This window comes from Sceloporus occidentalis, unplaced genomic scaffold (genome assembly GCF_023333645.1).
Source record: "Sceloporus occidentalis isolate IW3139 unplaced genomic scaffold, rSceOcc1.0.p SCAF_293, whole genome shotgun sequence".
Classification (NCBI taxonomy): Eukaryota; Metazoa; Chordata; class Lepidosauria; order Squamata; family Phrynosomatidae; genus Sceloporus; species Sceloporus occidentalis.
In genome coordinates this window covers 74,650-93,952 of record NW_028317273.1, presented here as the reverse complement: position 1 = coordinate 93,952, position 19,303 = coordinate 74,650, and the positions used below count along the sequence as shown (strand labels likewise).

The window sequence follows — 19,303 nt, the reverse complement described above, 5'->3', positions numbered from 1 at the left end:
TGTAGACCATCTCCATGGCCATTGAGTCAATTGGGGCCAAGACAGCTTGTAACTAGTAATGAATAGTTAAAAGTTCCCGTGTAAGCCATGGGAGGACTGTGGAATTTATACGAGATTCTGCAATCTGCAAAGTCCAACCATAATTTGGCTGAATTTATCCGGTTGCCTCAAAAAGCCAACTTCACGGCTATCCAAAGTATTGACATTTTCGCACATCTGCCCCACGGTAAATATTGAGTGTACTTATTTGGTTCAACGTTTATTTATAGAACAAGCTTTCTCTAAGGGGTTAGCACGAGTAGCTGAAAATTGGTTAGGAGTGAGGAATTTGGGCAAAGGTCCTGTTAGGATGTGTAGCTTGGCCGGGCCATGGGTTCTCTGAATGTTTCCATGGATAAAGGAGCAATAGTGCTTATATTTTGTTTTACTGGCTAAAGTTTAGAAATAAGCCCATCTAAAACTTCATAGATATCCCGTTTTGGATAGTTCCACACTATCTTTTTAGAAGAGGTGGTGGGTGATGGGGGGTTTCCGTGTACTAACACACACACTCAGTGTTGATGTCACATAGACACAACGAGTTTGCATGATTTAAGTACCTTTCTAGTTGTGCATAAGGAATGTATTAAATTCAGAATCAAATTTCATGTTTGTGTTTGTGTGTGATGTCATACGTCGGTCAAAGAACAGAGAGAAGGTTGTGTGGGTCTCGTTCACGTGGTCTTCATGCTTAAGATTAAAGGGAGGTCTGGCAGCCTCAAAAGGTACAGTGTACCCCTTTCTCAAAATTACCCACCAGATTTCAAAGAGTCGTTAAAGGAGTGAGGATAAATTAAACATACAGAATAAAGAAAACAGAGCAGGTTTCCAGGCGAGCACAGAATTTACTTAGACTTTCATGGGCATGTCCAGATCATGCCCTAGAAGAAGTTACTGAGAATATGTTTATTTTATTTGAAGGGAGCTGAAATAATATAAATTCTCTTAAAATACCACTTATTTATCATGGAAATCTCTCCCCGGCAGATAAAACCCAAGGGCGCTCCCAATGTTGAGTGATACCAAAAAAAAAAAAAAAGGGATCGGTACACTGAATGCTGCGGGCTTTCACATTTTCCATTATGCGGTGGCTATAATTGCTAAAATGGGTAGGTTGTGAAATACTTACCCAAAATGTCTTAACAAAATATTTACATACCATTTCAATCAGGCATCCCCCCCCCCCGGCCTGGCTGTGGGATTATATACATTTTAAACTACAGGAAACCATTGTTTTTCATAATTAATGATATTTCCGTTTTAAAATCAACATTACAGGCATGTGAACGGTGTAACTAGCATTACTCCTGTAATGGGAGCTTGAGGCACAGAGGGCTTCTGATTATCCGCTATGATATGCTACTGTACTCAATGAGTAGGTTGCGTGTTTTAGTGTATGTGGCTGCATCCCATAGAGCTTACACTCTACATGAAGACACTGTGGCTATAAATTTTTAAATATAGGCAGGGACCGATATTGCCTTTGAAACCTGGCCTTCATTTTCGCGGTAGGACGGGTGGATCAGACTATGGTCTGAATACGAGAGGATTGTGGTATAAGTGATGAAGATGTTATAATACGCTATATGGCCAGATGACTCACAAATGCCAAAGTTACTTTGTGTTTTATAACACTTATAATGGGTGGTATACCATATCGAAGAGAGGGGACTGGTTTCCAGGAGGCCATGTAAGCTGGTGATAATATAGATTTTTGTTTTTAGAGAAGTAATTGGATACAAGAGATCCAATAATTGGATACAAGAACATAGAAGAGATCACCCACAGAGAAGACCATAATCTTTTAGTGGAAATGGAATATTTTGGGCTACGTTTGTAGAAGGAGGAAAGGTTGGAGGAACACCATTAGTCAGTGAAATAAAACTGTGTTTCACGTAGAGTGTTTTCAGGTTTTTTTTAAAAGTTCCTAAATGTGTGAAAAGTCTAAAATAGATAAAATATTTGGAACTTTATATGCGAAATCCATGTAGGAACCTGGTACATTCTTTGTTTGTGTTGGAAGGTATCAAAGGTCCTCAGTGGTAATAGAAGTCATCAGACTTTATATGTGGTGAAAACAGAAAATGCTGATAGAAAATACATGTAGCAAGCTAGGTGGTGGTTCCTGGGAACATGGGTCCATCAACAGAACTAGCCACGTAAGCGGCATTGAGGAAGGACGGTAGTCAGAAGTAATTCTCAATATGCTGGTAATAGAGAAGATCCAAGGTGACCGGACAGACTTTGTCCAGAAGACCTTTATAGGTGATAAGTATATGGTAGTCATCCGACAACTACTGATGGAAAGAAATATGGAGGCTTTGCTTTGTACTCCAAACATTGATGGCTTCCACCATGCTTCGGAGGTAGTCCAAAGAAGAGGTCAGAAAACGTCTGAGATGATAAGTGTACAAGTACAACCACTTTAGTACATAACCTATTGACCGAAATATCCTGGTAACGATGTAAGAGGACAAGGTGGAAGTTTTGAATTCCAGAACACTCAAACTTTGTAATCCAGTTTCTGAAGGTCATATAGGGTTTTTTGTCTATCCCCAGTAAAGACTTTGGCAACCTGTTCTTAAATCCAACATCTCTGGTTCTAAGACAGACAGGAAGAGTTTGCAGGGGATATTGTAGTCTAGGGAACTGGATCATCCTTGATCAAGGGAGTACTCTTGTACGCATAAGCTGTCTGGATGAACTGCTGATGCTAAGACAGCTGAATGTTGGAGATCATGCCTCAGGTCTGGGCCGGACAGACCGTAGCATGGTTTATTATGAGATTCTTCTTGGAGCGGGATCAGAGAGAAGGGGGTATGTGGAGGCTGCCGGAAAAGTTGCTGGTTGATCTGGGACAGAGGGATTTGATTAAGGAGGAAGAACATTTTTTTATATTCTTCAAATCAAATGAGCCAAGCTGAAGATAACAACCGGACCACATGTTCACCAATGCACGAGAACAATAAATATGCTATGTTTAGGGTCATCTTTCTATCTCCAGAATCCCTACACAGACAATTTACAGAATTGCATGGAAGTTATATATATATCACCAGGCTCAACTGCCTACTTGGTGATGTTGAAAAGGAAAACAAAAGAACCAAATTCATCATATCCAGCCACTTCCATTTCCTCCGTATGTTGATCCAAAAAAAATGCAAAACAAAAAGCTCATTGAAGGAGCCAAATGCCTTCCTGACCCGACAATGGCAGTAAAATTACTCCCTGGATCAAAAGCTTTAATCAAATTACATTAGTATAACAGGATATGTGCCCCTTTTTGCCAAACAACAAAAAGTTCAATTCTTTCTTAACATTCTCCACTGTATCTTTCATCACGGCTTCCCTTGATTATACATTCCATAACTTCACCTCTCTATATGGAAAGGTCCCCGTCTACTTGCTTCATCTAAAACCTCCTTTCCTCTCATCTTGACTCATGTCCCCTTCTGGTTTGGTCTGTATAATCAAACATTCCTTTAAGAGCGAAATTATATTGGATTTAATTGGATTTGGATATTAAATGAGATCATCTTATTGGCACTTTGTTATTTTACATAAAATGATGGCTTTTCCAGGCACCTCTTGACATTGAGCTCAACAGAAAACTGTTACCTTCTCAGATCTTTCTCCTTTTTTCCCTACATGTTTAATGAATGTATATTACATGGTGTTTGATATGCATTCTTTGTTAGCGAGGATGCATGGTGCACTATATCATCCGATCATCAACCAGAGGTAGAAAGGCAACAAAAGCATTGCACCAGGAATATCCAGCCACTGGGATCTGACACTATAGCGCCAGATTGGGTGAGTATGTCGTGTTGTCAGCCTGTGGTCCAGGTATAGGAAACGGTGGGTTCCTTTCAGATCAGATACCAAACATCTTGGAGAAGTGACCAGGTCCCCCATATATTCAGCCTATCTATCAGGTGAAATTTATCATCTACTGATAACGTCATCATTAGCTCGTGGAAACATCAATGAAACATTCCAAGAGCCTCGATGGTGTCTGGACAATAAAATTGAAGGGTGGGAAGTTAAGGATGACTTGTGGAGGAGACGCGTTATGTAGTGGAGGGTTTGCTAATGGCCACTAAGATCGCAGATGATCAACACGCTATATCCATTGTCCTCATTATCAGGAGAAGCAGGAGGTGCCTTCTACTCAAACTCATACACTAGGAGCATGGAGAGCTTAGAAGTTGTGCAGTAAGCTTGTGGGAAGAAACGCTCAAGAGTGGCTAGGTTATGGGATTTTACTACAATTCCACCCGGGGAACTGAGATGCTTTTACTGTTGAGTAAGAAGTGTCCAGTTTATTACACATTAGGACACCCCCCCCCCAAGAAACCATTACAAGAAAAGTCATAGAAGCGAGAGACAGAAAGACAGAAAGCAGACAATGCCAGAAATAAAAGAGGCACGGAGGGTCAGATAGAGAGAAGGGAAGAGGGATTTACAGAGAAAGAAAAAGTGGATCTGAGAAAGGACAGGGCTAAAAAAAAAATGAAATAGATTTAAATGTTGGGTTAGCCATGGATTTAGAGGGGATGGGGAGAGGGAGGGAGTGAGGGAGGGACGAGGGATGAGGGGGGATGTGGAGAACAGGAAGTCAGAGTGAGAATGGAGGTGAGCTCCGTCCTGGGAGCTGTAAATTTCTCCTGGCTTCGCTGGTTTCCATTAAAGCGTTGGCTGCGCATCAGAGCGTGTGTCACGGGATGCGGAGAGCTGCTCCGTGTGTGCAGGTGTGCCGTGGTCTGCTACGGCCTCTGCTCGCGTGACCGGCGTACCTGCGCAGCAGCTTGCCTGAGACTGTGTATGTGCCATATATGCCACTCTACACATGCTTATGGCATGTGTAGAGTGAGGTGCAACGTACGGCAGAGGACATGTGATATACATGCATATATACACACACACACATATATCTATCTGTACACGAGAGCACACGTGTGTATGAATTTCAGATGTATACGTGCACATTTCTATATAGCTGAGGTTAGGTTGTGGGGCAGATACTAAGGGGGCTGATGGGTTCCGTGAAGAATGGGGGGGGGGACTCCAGCTCTGTATTTTAAATTTTAACATTTTTCAGCTGTCGGTCACAAGAATGCAGCGTTAGCGTGAAAAGGGAGTCGGGGGGAGGTGAAGTAGACATGTATATAGGGGAAGAGGGAGGTAAGGGTAATGGGGGGGGTGAGGGACTCTGGTTTATGTTTTTTGGTTAATTTGAGGCTCTGGGGAATGAAAATTTGAGGCTATCAAGAGATTGCATCTCCGCAGGGGGAGATGAAATTCCTGTGTGTCCTGCGGAGACAGCAAAAGAAGGTGGGGGGAATAATAATTGGAGAGAAGGGAGAGGGAGACAAGGGGAGGGAAGAAAATATTGGAAGAGAAGAGGCGAATACAGATACTGGGTGATTATTGGGGGGGGTCACCAATGAAAATGGGGAGGAATTTCATGAAACCTGAGATTGAAAATGGAAACAAAATGGACAGATGCTCAAACTCATACCATGCATTAAACACACAAACACGTAAATGCAGAGTGCTTGGCCGGAGCATAATCTACATTACTGCATATAGAACACATGTGCAACACATGTTCACATAGAAAGGTAACATTCATTTCTAAGGGGAGGGACAAAACAGTAAGGGAGGGTTAAGGGTAGAAAGAGAGAAGGAAAAAAATAATTTGGAGGAAAAAAATGAAAGAAAAAAGAGGGGGAGGAATAAGTGAGAAAGGAAAAAGGAGTGTACGGAACAGGAAAGTAGAAAAAAAAAAAAAAGAGACACAGATGTACAAAGTTTGAAAAACGTTCTCAAACGGCCAATATGGATAATTAAGAAAATATGAATAATGTAGCTTCACATATAGAAAACACATTTTTAAAAATGTAAACTTTATTTTTTAATATATAGTTTTTTTAAACAAAATTAGCATTTTGGGTAGTTGCGCAACCCATGTGTTTACGTGAAATTAAAAAAAGGGTAACATTGGCCTTAAATGCCCCCCCGATGGCGTTGAAACATCAGTCTGCATTGAAATATTTTTGTTGCTGTTGAGTACGTATCTGAATATTGTGGGCGACGAGACAGAAGTGAAAGACGCGGCAAAATAACTATGGATACCATAGCCGTATGGATACTTAAGGTACATCAGCCCCCTTGGGGGAACTGTATGCAGAGGGAGGGGAGGTATAGGACACTTAACTCAGTCTGGGGCAGTAAATCAAGCAGGTCATCTTCAGTCTTTGGCTAATTGCCTGTTGCTTTTGGCTACTGCACTACAATATACTTTCCTAATGCACAGGCAGGGGTATGAAGTTGGTATGAGGGGTAATACAGGCAGCACCTTGGCTTTTAGTAACACTCATGGTGCATCAAATTCATAAAGCAAATGCAATCATCAGAGCACATGGAACACCAGCCATAGTGACATGCAGTTGGATCCCATAGCAGAGGGCTCCCTCTGCTGGACATCTAACTATCACCCTCAACACAACACAGCGTTTGTTAAATCTACCTATAGCTTGCGCTGTGTTGGTTAATCTGCGTAATTGCTTGAAATTTTGTTTTAAAACCAAGAGGGCCGTGAGATGGTAAAACAATTTTAACAATTGGTTTCCTGTCCTTAACTCACCTCACATGCCCTCACCTGAACTTTACAAAGACTGCTTGAGCCAAAAGAGCTATCATTCAGAACGGCAGAGGACTTAGCGGGAGGAATAATCAAAGAAATCCCGGTTTAAGATGGGTGCTACCATTTCTAAAACACATCTCGATGTGAGCTGCTCGTTCCTGCCCCGTAACATAACATTTGCAAACTATGAACCATTTGATTTGGATTGGGACCTCTGTGTGGTCTATAAATGACTGGGACGGTGGTCACACCAAGGGGGGATTCACAATGCAGGTATCGTGGACCCTTTTAGATAGAGAACGAGGTTAGATGTAGAGCTTTAGGCTGGAGGGTCATCTTGGCTGCATCGTTAACCAAAGCGTACAACAGAAAGCATGCGAAGAAAATAAATATATAGACAATATAAATATATTATTCTGATTGAAATGCAGTTTTTATTCATCCCCCGAGGATTTTTTGTTTTTTAATGCAAATTCCCAGTGGCTGCTTTTCCCCCGATTCTAGTAAAAAGTGGGTGTTATGGATCGTCTCGTTACTTTTTGCCTTTGACATCTTCCTTAACCCCTTTAGCCAGTTCTCCCAGCAGCCTCCAGTACTCATTAAACTTCAGCTCGTTGTCCTTGTCAATATCCAGCTCCTTCATCTTTTCCTCCAGACACGCGTCCTTCATCAGGTGCGGGAGTTCTTTGGTGACCAGCATGGTGAACTCTGGAAAGCTCAGTGTTTCCCGCCTGCCCTCTGCTTTAGCGTGTTCAAAGAAGCATCTTACTACGGTCAAGATGGCTGCTTCTACCTCCGTGTGAGACGCCGCCATGTCAAAGCCTAGAGAAGAAAAGACTTAGGTGACTTAAGAGACTTTAAAGAGATCTTACTGATTTAACTATACAGTATACAGGGCCAGCGTGGTGCTTCCTGCCCCTTATTAGGGATCGGTCTTCATAATCCATATACTACTTGCTATCCCCTGTCTACCCATTGTACAGCGCTACAGAACATGATGCCGTTTTATATAATAATATTGATGTAAGAGAGTGACATCATCAGCGAGTTCTGTCTCAACCCAGAATGTTAATGATGTTACACTTGTATTTGACGGCACTGCGGAATATGATGGCGCTATACCTATTTATTTAAATGAATTTTTTTAATCAGATACAGGTTCGGAAAGAATTCCTGGTCCTGGCGACTTTCCATATTACTGCAAAGTAATTACCTGGTTTGCATGCACTGCCTACTAGGCTTCTGATGTTAGAATGTAGTCAACCTCTACTGGTTTAGTAAATGATCCTGAAATACACAGAGAGCTATGGGTTAACAGCACATCATAAATTCTGTATTAATTGCATGACATCATTAGTTGTACAGAGTGACTTCACAACTCATACAGACCCGCCCTCAATCCCGTCCGGCACGTGAATGGTTACTTCCTCTCTGACGATCCCCTTCGTTCTGACTTAGCTCTGCCTCTTGCTTTGATAGGCAGCTGATCAGTCCAATCAGACACGGACACATGCTCACCACGTTCCCGCCCTTACTTGGACTGATCCATGTGTAGCATACTGTAGGGAGGAAACATCAGAGCACGGTCCTCTGTGCGCGTTGCTTCCTTTCCTTTTGTCGCTCGAGTTCGCGATATCCACCTAAAGCCTGAAATGGTGATCTTTAGCGAGGCAATGTGTTTCCGAGTTGCTTAAATCCTGCGTGCCCCCAAATTTGTATTTGGTTGTACCCTAATCCCGCCTATTCCGCGTGTCCGTCTTGGTCGCGCCGGAAGTGTTAGCCGGTGTGTGTCAGTGACGTTGCAAGGGGTGGGATATAGCAACATGGCGGCGGGTGAGTATTGATTGGGGTTTTTCGGGGGTAATGAATGGAGCCGTGGGGTCCTTGGGCCTGCTGAGAGCCGTGGACGGGCTGGTGGTACCTGCTGTGTGTTAATAAAGCTTGCCGCCTGTCATTGTCTGCATCTGCTCTTAAGGCCTTTCAGCACCTCCTGTCAGGGTATGACAGTGTTACCCCCTCAGAGCCAGTGGGGCCCGGCGGTGTCTACTGCCCCAGGAGCCCTGTCACAGTATAGTGACCCTGTCCTTTAAGGGTTGTCACTCCCTCCTTCCCATATTAATGCATTCTGTCTCTTCCAGCAGGCCTGGCCCTGCAACATGGAGTTAGTCGTAATCTACTGTATCCCAGAGTATGCCACTTTCTGCCATCTCCATAGGCCAGCATGTGCCATTGTATGCTTCTTTCCAAGTATGATATTACCCGGAAGTTTTACTTTACTGAGAGGATGGTGGATAAGTGGAGCAGCCTCCCAACAGAAGTGGTAGAGGTTACTGTGCATGGGATAGGCTGCTGAATCTAAGACGAGACCAACGCCTGATTAAGGTCTGAGTCTTAACAGCAGGAAACCGGGCAATTAGACGGGCCAGACGCGTCCGATCTGCCGGCGAATTCTATGTATCATATATGATCAGCCGCTACTGACACCAGCAAGATGTTTAAATAAAGTTGATTGATGCCATGCAGAAGAGAGCAGTGTATTTAAAACAATGCAGAACTACAGTGGAATCTTTCGGGGTAGAAAATGACGAATCGCTGAGGGGGTGGCGGACTCGGCAGAAGAGGCTGATCCTAAAGCAGCGACAGAAAGTAAACGTGTATCCCAGTCCCAAGAATATTTTTAGTACCCGTTCATGATGTGCAAAGTGCACCGCATGCGCTACGTTAGGATCTTCTGGTCATCCCCCGACGGTTTTCCCCTGTAGCGGTCAGCTTAGATACCTACGCATGCACACGGTAGTTCCTGACATGCGTGGCGGTCGCAGCTCCCGTGTATGCCGTTGCACGTGTGCTACAGGAGAAGCAGGAAGGTGAGAAGGAAAACGAGACTGAATGCTTTCCGTCTCCAATAAAGATGAAACTTCTGTTTCTGGAGTGATACTCCGTGCAGCCTCACAAAGAACGCGTCTTATGGTGTTTTGTGATTCCTGGCCGAATGCCGAATTAATAACCATTAACGTAAAGGGAGGTTAAGCCGTCGTATGCATTAAAGTGCATGCTGGCTGTATTGGCCGTTTAAAGGGACAGCCCCAGTAAACCAAATGCATATTAAAGTACTTTACGAATACTTTAATCTCCATTGTTTACAAGAAGGGGAAAACCATGAATAAACCACTTAACTGGTGTAGTAGCCGCAAACCTGCTGGCCCTCCGTGGTTTGAGGCGCCCAATCGGTGGCAGGAAAACGCTCCCATTGCAATCAATAGGAGTGCTTTCTGTGCATGCACAGGGCAGTGTAACTTTATTGAGTGTACAGATATATATATATATATATATATATATATATATATACTCCAATCATACATCCAATGCCTGCAACCCATCACTTCTGTTCAGCCTGTAGATATAACTCGGGGAACCTATTAGAAGAATGAAATAAATTCTTTTGGTCCTATTCTTTCCCTAATCCTATTTATTTTGTTTTAGTTCCACGTTTCGTTTTCATCTGGGCCCTCGCGCTATTGGCAAGCACCCAAGCCCTGTCCCCCAGCCATTACCTGAGCCGAGACAACGTGGAGAGACTGAAAGAAGCCTTGGGGAAGCCTGTATCCGACCTGCAGTCTGCGTACTACTACATCGTAGGGTTTCAGCAGCTTGGTGCCAGTTTGCCGGATGAACAGGTGGGTTCGCAAAGCTAGTTTAAAAAAAAAAAAAAGTTGGTATAGTTAAAAATAAAAGACTGATTTCCCATGCAAACATTCTCCTTGCTTGCAGACCACTCTATCGTTTCCTACTGCAAGACTTTCCACTAGATGGAGCGGTGCTTTGTGTTTTCATTGACAGGGCTGTATATACATTAAACCTATTTAATGGAAAGTGCTAAAATTCAATAAAATTTGGGAAGTTCCTAAACTCTTGTGGGATTAATCTTAACTTTCCACTTAAACGTGTTCATTGTGGTGGCCAGACCCAGCAGCTGAGTTTAAGAAGGAGCGCATGGCAGCTGGGATTGGGAGCTCCTCTTGAATCTGGCTGCAATGGACAGGCTTACCATTGAAGTCCATCGAGTTCCACTTGCTGGGGAACCTCTTAAGTTTGAGATGGCAAATTGGGCCAATTCCGAAAAATAACAATTCTCATCTAGGAAGCGAACAGAAAAAAAAAAACAGGACAGAGAGAGGGCACGGCAATCCGAATTAAAGGGCCTCTAATACACCAAATTAAGGACAGATTCCCACGCGCCCAGAGAAGGTGGTGACCTCAGGCTGAGAGCTGTCACATCATACATGGTCTCTTGTTTATTTGTATGTTTTTTAGTTTAGTTCTGGTGGTAGCCAGTTCTCTACATTACAGTTAATCGCCATCAGGCCATTCATTGCTTGAAAATCTGTAACTTTTGTCTTTTTTTTCTTCCCTCCTGCTGCCTCTTTGGGCTAAGATTTTCAGTATCTGATTACTTTCCTTTCTACGCAGGCTGCGTGTGACTTTGTCCGCTCCAACGTGGATTATAGTAGCGTGGATTCGCTCTTCTATGCTGCTCAATCTAGACAGGCCTTATCCAAGTGTGAGGTAAGTGAGACTGACGAGACTGGTGTTAGATGATGTCATTAGTATGTTACTGATCTCGTTTGTGTCCCGCTAAGAGTATTTATTCCCAGCACATTTAGTTCATTGTAAAAATGGGTGGGGACGGTTTGCTAATCTAACATATCTGTTCCTACAGGTGGTACTCTCCAATGAAACCAGGGACTTGCTGCTTGGAGCTGTGAGCGAGGACTCCTCGGTCACACAAATATACCATGCCGTGGGAGCCCTCGCTGGCTTTGGCCTTCCCCTGGCCTCGCAAGAAGTCGTCGGTGCCCTCACCACCCGACTCAGCAAGGAGGAGAATGTCCTGGCGTAAGTCTGAGTATTCTTTAATGATCTTATATCATTCTGGACCGATGCATGTCAGTCAATGGGGCAGATGTTTCATATGTTCCTGTTGAGTGGGATGATGGTCACCCGGCCTCAGAAATGACTGTAAACATTTAACATTGGAAAACATAAACAATGTTTTATATGTATACTTTTTTTGTACAGAATGGCTGGACTTTGCTAATGGTAACCTGAAATACCACATTTTATTGTGTCGGGAGGTATCCTGGCTCTTTGGATGCCCAGACGTCAGACTAGCATAGAGGTTTTGAGGAGTTTCATGTAAAAATGCATAATATTAATATCAGGAGGGTTTTGGATCTTATGAGTGTGCAGAATAGTTGCGGTACTGAATGCTGTGCTTATGATGTATGGATTGCAATGAAAGCCACGAGTACAGTAAACACAAAATGTGGGGAGAAAATGCAGGCTATTGGTTAACACTCGAAACAAAAGGTAATATAAAATGATTTGGTAAATCCCTTTGGTTGGGGTCATACCTTTTTTTTTATGTCTTAAAATACTCCTTATAGCAGATGTAAATTATTTGCTGGCTTCGCCCATGGATTTTATTTATTAGCAGTGCTTGGTCCAACGTACGCTGGGTGCACAGTCTAATTAAAATGCAGCTTATTGCTTTAAATAAAACGTTTCATGGCTGTGCGTCTACCTGGACCCACAGGTGACATGACAGTCCTAAGCGATGATGGCTGTTTTTTTCCTGTCCCTGTTTTAGACAAATGAATTGGTTCTTCCTTGGGGCGTCCAAGAAATAATCTGCGGTAATGTGCCTTTTAAGTTGACAATTTAGTAGTCAGCGAGAAGCCTGTCAAACGCGTGACCCGTGTAGCGAAGCCACTTATGGTAATTTCCTCTTGATTGCTCGCTCACTTATATTATTCAGATAACCTGGCGCTGAGACGAGCGCGTGCATTACGAGCAAAGAAAGCGGACAGACTATCTGCGTGAAGTTGCCAAATCCCCAGAATTCTCAGCCGTTCTTTGGCGATCGCAATTTTTAGCCCATTAAAAAGCCCAAGATCAGGAAGATTAGAAATATATGAACATATACAGGTGTCGGACTCGCCGGCAGTAATTCTCCATGTCCTCGGTTGAACTCAAGTGAATTAATACACTTAACCAATTTAATTGAGCTGCTTGTGCTGGGCAAAGAAACGACTTGCATGGAACTTGTAGGGTAGGAATAGAGAGTTCTGTTCTTCCCAAGAAGTGTCACAAAAGCCTCCCCCAGGACCGGCGTTAGAATATTTCCACGACGTGGCTCTGTGTATCGTCCTACGGGGCTGGAGGCAATAAAAAGTTAATCTCAATCTCTTTCTGCGTGAGGTTGCTTTGTGCGTGTAATGAATACCACTAATCTCCATATAAATAGGGCAGCTAAACAACGTGTTTAATTCCAAGTAGGAATGCAGATGCAATTTACAAGATGCGCTTTAAAACGCTCATTGTAGTAGTGATAATGGCGGTATCCCAAGTGACAGCAGAAAACCGGCATGCCCAGAAATCTTTTACTTGCGTTACTCAGATGTGGACAGGTCTGTCATTCTGTCTCAGCTTGAGGTGTCCCCCGCCGCCACCCCCAGGAGAGCCTTTTGCATTATTATGGAAATGACACTGTCAGCTGAACGTAGGATGATTTACCTTTCAAGGTGAGATCCTTCCCACGTAAAAAGGTGCGTACTGCCCTTTCAGGGGGCGCCTGTAAAGATGAGGGCTCTCATATGCATGACAATGCAGGATAATGGCGCTATAAAGTGACAATAATCGGCGTGTGCTGTGCCCGTCCCACTTACCACGTTCTCCGAATCGCACGATAACCCCTCCGCTGCCAGGAACTCACCATCTCGTACCCTCATGCTTCTCTCTACAGAACCGTCGAAGCCCTCCTCACTGCTTCATTTCTGTCCCAGCAAGCAGACCTCCGTGGCATCGTCGAGGAGATAGAGGTATATAGATTTCATTAAACAAAACTTGCATATCGCTTTGTGTTCAACCTCTGCTATACGTTTTTCGCTGTAGTCTTTAGGGCCCGGTTATAGTGTTTTGGTCCTTCTGTCTGGTCATCTTGAACCCCTCGGTATATTGGCTTTTTTGGCACGTACACCTTAAATCTGACTATTAAATTATATGTACTCGCATTCTAATAGAAACATCACATGCCTGTTTAAATACCCTCACTGTATTGGCCTCTACCACTTCTGCTGGGAGGCTTTACCACCCTCTTACGTTTTCCTCAAAGCATTCGGAAAGCAGTTTAAAATGCTAACCCCATTCATGGAATCGCCTCCCTCTACATCCTTACCCTGCCAACGCCGACAGTCGATTGGAAGTGTCCATTTTCTTGCATGGAGAATGACCTGTCTGATTTCTCTCGCAGGATCTGGTAGCACGTCTCGATGACTTGGGCGGTCAGTACCTGCAGTTCGAGGAAGGTCTGGAAGCCACCGCTTTGTTTGTGGCTGCTACATACAAACTCTCTGACCACGTTGGTGTGGAGCCAGTCCTAAAAGAGGTGAGTAGAGCTGTTTAATCTCTAGGTCTGTTTGCTACACTGACTTTTGGGTCGTATTTCCTTATCTTCTGTCCGTTGCTTGCGCAGCCTGGGACAATAGTTTTTTTTGCATTGATCTTCAAGCTGTATCCGGCAGACTCTTTACCTCTTCTCGCTCTTCACGTTGATTCTTTCCACCTTTTTAGGACCAGATCGTCCAGCTGATGAATGCAATCTTCAGCAGGAAGAACTTTGACTCCCTCTCAGAAGCCTTCAGCGTGGCTGTGGCAGCCTCCGCACTTTCCCACAACCGTTACCATATCCCACTTATTGTGGTGCCCGATGGCCCAGCCTCTGTGTCCCATAAACAACCTCTCCTGCGGGTAAGCGACCAAACTCTTTTTGGCAAAAATTATCAGGCCAATGGACAGCAAAGTCCAGGCGATTTATTTGGGGCCCACTTTACACTCCCTACAGTGATGTCTTTGACAAATGTCTCCAATCTTTAGCTAATTAAGGTTGTTTTCGGTTCATTTTCTAATTGAATGGGGCAGACTATCGAGGATGGGAGGTAGCATGTTTTGGTGAACATGTGAGATGAAATACCTCTCATAACTTGGAGATATGCATATCTCTTGTGTGTAGACCATTTCCTTATGATCTTTTAAATTATTTTTACAGAATACCCTTGGTTACAGTTTGGTGTAACATACGGTTGTTGTTTATCATCAAGACTTTGCTCTAACCCTTGCGTTTATCTGCAGTTGCTGGTCACCAATGTCCTCTCTCAGCCCCTGACCGAAGCCAAAGTTAAGGTCATCCATGCCAAATCTTCCAGCACCAAAGCCACAGTCCTCCAACAAGCGGCATTCTCTTCATCTGGGTAAGACTGGATATGGATATCTCAAGGGTTTGTCTATTGTATTAATGGAGTGACTTAGGCTGCGTGCTGTCGCTACACCCTGTGCCTTAGCTTGCAGAGGAACAATGGCTGTGAGTCTCGTTCTCCGGTATTTATTGTACAACAAACTCTGGCCTACATTACCTTTGTCTAGTCTGTCTCTGACCACTAAGTCACCTCTGTCAATCAGTTTCAGGTTTGCATGGGGACGATATAACAGCCCACCTCATTAAACGTAATACTGGAGGCACTATTAACCATGATGTCACGTCGGCTCTCATTTTCCTGACTCATCCAAACTACCTGTATACGTTTTTGTGGCTCTCTTCAGTAAACCTTTCTTATAATTATCATTATTCCTCCTCCACAGGGATTCTTTTGAGCTGAACTTTATGGATGCCAAGCCAGCCAGCGGCTATTACGACTTCTCGATCAGTGTGGAGGGAGACAGCCGCTACATGGCAAGCCAAGTGGATGTGAGTGGCGTTTTACCCTGGGCTTGCCAGTATTGGCCGTATACCTTATGTAACACTTAGCATGCTGGGAGTTGTAGTCTAATAATAGGTAGAGATTATTATGTCTCTGCAAAAGTGTTTTTTTAATCAGTCTGGTCGGTCATTGTGATTGTGCTTCCGAATACCATCTAGAGAGCTTTCCAAACCTCACAGTGTTTGAAGTGTGCGGGCCTAATTCTCCTAATGATCCACTTGGGTTGTCACTATGTAATTGGAGGGGTGCAGAGAGGATGCAGCGGCCCCTTGTGTCTCCTATTTTGCAGCCTCTTGAGATGACAGCTGTAGGAATGAGTTAGCACATGGACGAGTTGAGTGAAATCATGTAAACCCGTAGGGGGTCTCTACTGCAGGAAATATTCTCTGAAAGTGGACGTTTTTCACAAAAAAATCCCTAGTTTTTTGTGGGGTTTTGTGATAATGTGTGAACGCAGTGAACAACAAATATTTGTTTTATTTCTTCTATAATTCTACATCCTATGTAGTCTTACTGCTTTGGTTTACAATAATATTGGCCTGTATCTGAGTAGGCTGAGGGTGGTTACTGGAACTGTTCTCTTCACTCCACGTTTTCATGTCACAGCTCAAGGTTAAAGTGTCTACAGAAGTTGGAATCGGAAATGTTGACCTCTCCGTTGTAGACAAAGACCAGAGCATGTCTCCGAAGACTGTTAGGTAAGAACACAAGCCCCGTGCAGGGGATTAAGCGAGCCTTCAACAGGTGCTAGAGATTGAGAGACATTTCTTTCCGCAGAGTCGTGTTTCCATCCAAATCCAAAGGCTCCTTCACTGCTGATAGCCACCAGAACTTTGCCCTGTCCTTCCAGCTCACAGATGTGAACACTGGGGCTGCCCTCACACCACACCAGGTACTAAATACACCTAAATCGTGCCTTTAGCTGGTTCCAGCATCAGAAGTGCCCAGCTACAGCTTCTGGATAACATGCACGGCTTTAAGTGCATGTTTTGTTTGGTTCTGTTACGTCGGCTTTACTGATTTCCGTCCCCACCGTTCTTTTAGACCTTTGTCCGACTCCACAACCAGAAGACCGGCCAGGAAGTTGTCTTTGTGGCTGAGCCGGACTCCAAGAACACCTACAGGTTTGAACTTGACCCGTCTGAAAGAAAATCAGAGTTTGACTCTGCATCTGGAACGTACACGCTCTACCTGATTGTAGGAGATGCCACCCTGGAGAACCCCATCCTGTGGAATGTTGTATGTACTTCTAAATGATTGCATGGATTTATGTATGTTGGAGTGGGTCATGGATTCTCGTTGCTAATCCCTTATGTTCTTTTCCAGGCTGATGTGGTTATTAAATTCCCTGAGGAGGACTCACCAAGTCCAGTCCAGTCCAAGAACCTGTTTACCCCCAAACCAGACATACAGGTAACTGCGCTTTACATGGGGTAGAGCAACACAAGTGCTTATAGATTATTTCTAAACACCACCCAAATTCAAGGGGATTCCCCTATTACCAAATGAAAACAAAAGTCCTGTTCATGCCGGGCTCATCGGACTCAGGGTCCCAGCTTAGTTACAGATCATACACAGGTACATTACAACTCACATCATCCACGGGCTAAGTTTTGTAGTTTATTATACCTGCTGAATACAACACAGTCTTCCAAAGTGTTAATAGGTCGATAGGGGAGTTCCGTCATCTCCCCTTGAGCCCACTGAATAGTCGCGGTTCAAGGAGACTGATCGCCCAAGAAGGTAATCTGGCTCCCTGTTATGCCGCGGTGGGGCTGCCGCCACCCGGGACCCTGTCTCCATATGCCTCGGTCAGAACACACCGCTGATACTAGTGCCAAGGAGCTGAAGCCCTTACAACAATCCAGATGAATTTATGATCACTTTTTTTTTTTCCCAGCACTTATTTAGGGAGCCTGAAAAGAGACCCCCCACTGTCGTGTCGAACACCTTCACTGCATTGGTCGTGGCTCCTCTGCTGCTGCTCTTCATCATTGTGAGTAATATAGTAATGGGTATCACTAATTTTGCCTCCTCTCAATACACCGGCCCCCTGTCAAACCTTCTTATTCACCAAAATGTTTAACCCACCAGCATCTGACTAGAAGTAGAGGGAGTGTAATTGTATGTTTGCTCCATATCAGTCATTAGTTACTGTGTATTGGAGACGGCAACCCTTCCAACACAAATAGCAAACGTCTACGTTTAATTACCCTGCTTTATGAGATCCTTGCACCAAAGGCACGTACGCTGGGCGCGAGTTAAATATTTCCGTTATTTTTTTTGCTCTTTTCTCTCTGCAGTGGGTAAAGGTTGGCGTGAACATCTCAAACATCAGCTTCTCTCCCAGCACCATCATTTTCCACTTGGGACATGCAGGTACGTCCAGTGCTCTCCAGCGCGCAGCCTAGAACGGCACAAACCTCCGAATTTACCCCATTGTAGCTGCAGCAAAACGACACACATTGACCTGCTGGACCTTCGAGAGTCACTAATCTTAATCCAGACCTGCGATTGCATGCAGCGTGATATAAAATAAGATATTTAATAGGCTTCCAGTGCAATTTTGCAGAATGTCCTTATTTTCCTTGTTACTGTTTTGGCCCAGGTTGTCAGAATTTCGATGACTTTTCCGATCCTGGCACGTAATGAGAAGCGGGGTTTGTGGCAAAGTCTCACATTTTCCATTCCCTGTTTCCGCAGCCATGCTAGGCCTGATGTATGTGTATTGGACGCAGTTGGACATGTTTCAGACTTTGAAGTACTTGGCCATTTTGGGCTCCATCACCTTCCTGGCGGGGAACCGAATGCTCGCTCACAAAGCAGTCAAAAGGTAAAACAAGTAACTTTGCCGCATTCTCGAGCCGCTTATGTCACGCTGCCCAACAGCTCTTTGCCATCCAGAGAAAAATCCTTTATCCTGCAGTCGGTTTGGCGTTAAAGGGGTTTGGGAAGGATTTCTCACAGGCAGTTTGCCCTTGGTTATCGTACTTTGGCTTTTGCTCGAGTAATTATGTTGATTAAGCTGTATACGCCAGTTTCTGCTTCTATAGTGTGATGTTTTAGGACCTTTTTCTCTGTTCCTGGATTATTAGTATGGCACAACAAGTGTGTTTGTCAGCTACTTCTCTTACAACACTCGGGTTTCTATGCGATTATTTTCCAGTGGCGTGTGCGTGTACTGACCGCTTTCTCCCTCCAATCTTCTATGCCTTCTTCTCACCTTCTGCTCCTCGCCTCTCTCTCTCTCTCTCTCTCTCTCTCACCTCTCCCACTCAGGACTGCGGCTGAGCAGAGCAGTAGGTTGGCAAAGTATAGAACGCTTCGGTAATCTTGGAGCATGTGGTGTAAAGTAAGGCTGCCTTTTCAAACCTGCCTCGTGCCATTACCATCCCCAGCGTCCAAAACATGCATGCTTTGCTCCACCGTCCACATGCCTGCCGTGTTCCTCATCCACCATTTTAGTCTTTACCCGTAAACATCACAGGAGACAAGACACAACGATCTTGAAGGTTACGTCGCGTTAACCAGCCCGAGAGTGAGAGGAGCGTATAACACGATGCGACGCAGGGTTCCATCACTAACAGATGTCCTTGTCTTGCTTCCTGTGCTGGTTGCGGCTGAACTCGATAACCCTGTCAGTGGTCTGAGTTGGACAGTCGCACACATTAACCCTTCCAGTAACCCATTCAATGTATCCTCTCCTGGGCACCACTAGGAATTAGCTGCAAATGCGTATCAAGTTGCAGACGGGCATGACGAATCTGTACGTCGTACAGTTTAAATCCCTTATTCCTCA

At 44.3% G+C, this 19,303-nt stretch overlaps 1 protein-coding gene and 1 pseudogene across 1 annotated transcript; one reads left to right on the top strand and one right to left on the bottom strand.

Annotated features, from left to right (window-relative positions):
• Positions 1-7,220: 7,220 nt before the first annotated feature.
• Positions 7,221-7,502, bottom strand: LOC149275211 (protein S100-A13 pseudogene; annotated as a pseudogene).
• Positions 7,503-8,511: 1,009 nt separating this feature from the next.
• Positions 8,512-18,835, top strand: LOC149275210 (dolichyl-diphosphooligosaccharide--protein glycosyltransferase subunit 2-like). Its single transcript, XM_089504884.1, has 17 exons — positions 8,512-8,521; positions 10,172-10,365; positions 11,159-11,254; positions 11,409-11,584; positions 13,494-13,569; positions 14,001-14,135; positions 14,321-14,497; positions 14,879-14,997; positions 15,386-15,491; positions 16,111-16,202; positions 16,282-16,396; positions 16,549-16,743; positions 16,831-16,917; positions 17,405-17,500; positions 17,808-17,883; positions 18,208-18,337; positions 18,784-18,835. The coding sequence occupies exons 1-17, from the start codon at positions 8,512-8,514 to the stop codon at positions 18,833-18,835; spliced, it is 1,932 nt and encodes a 643-aa protein (XP_089361010.1).
• The last annotated feature ends 468 nt before the right edge of the window (positions 18,836-19,303 follow it).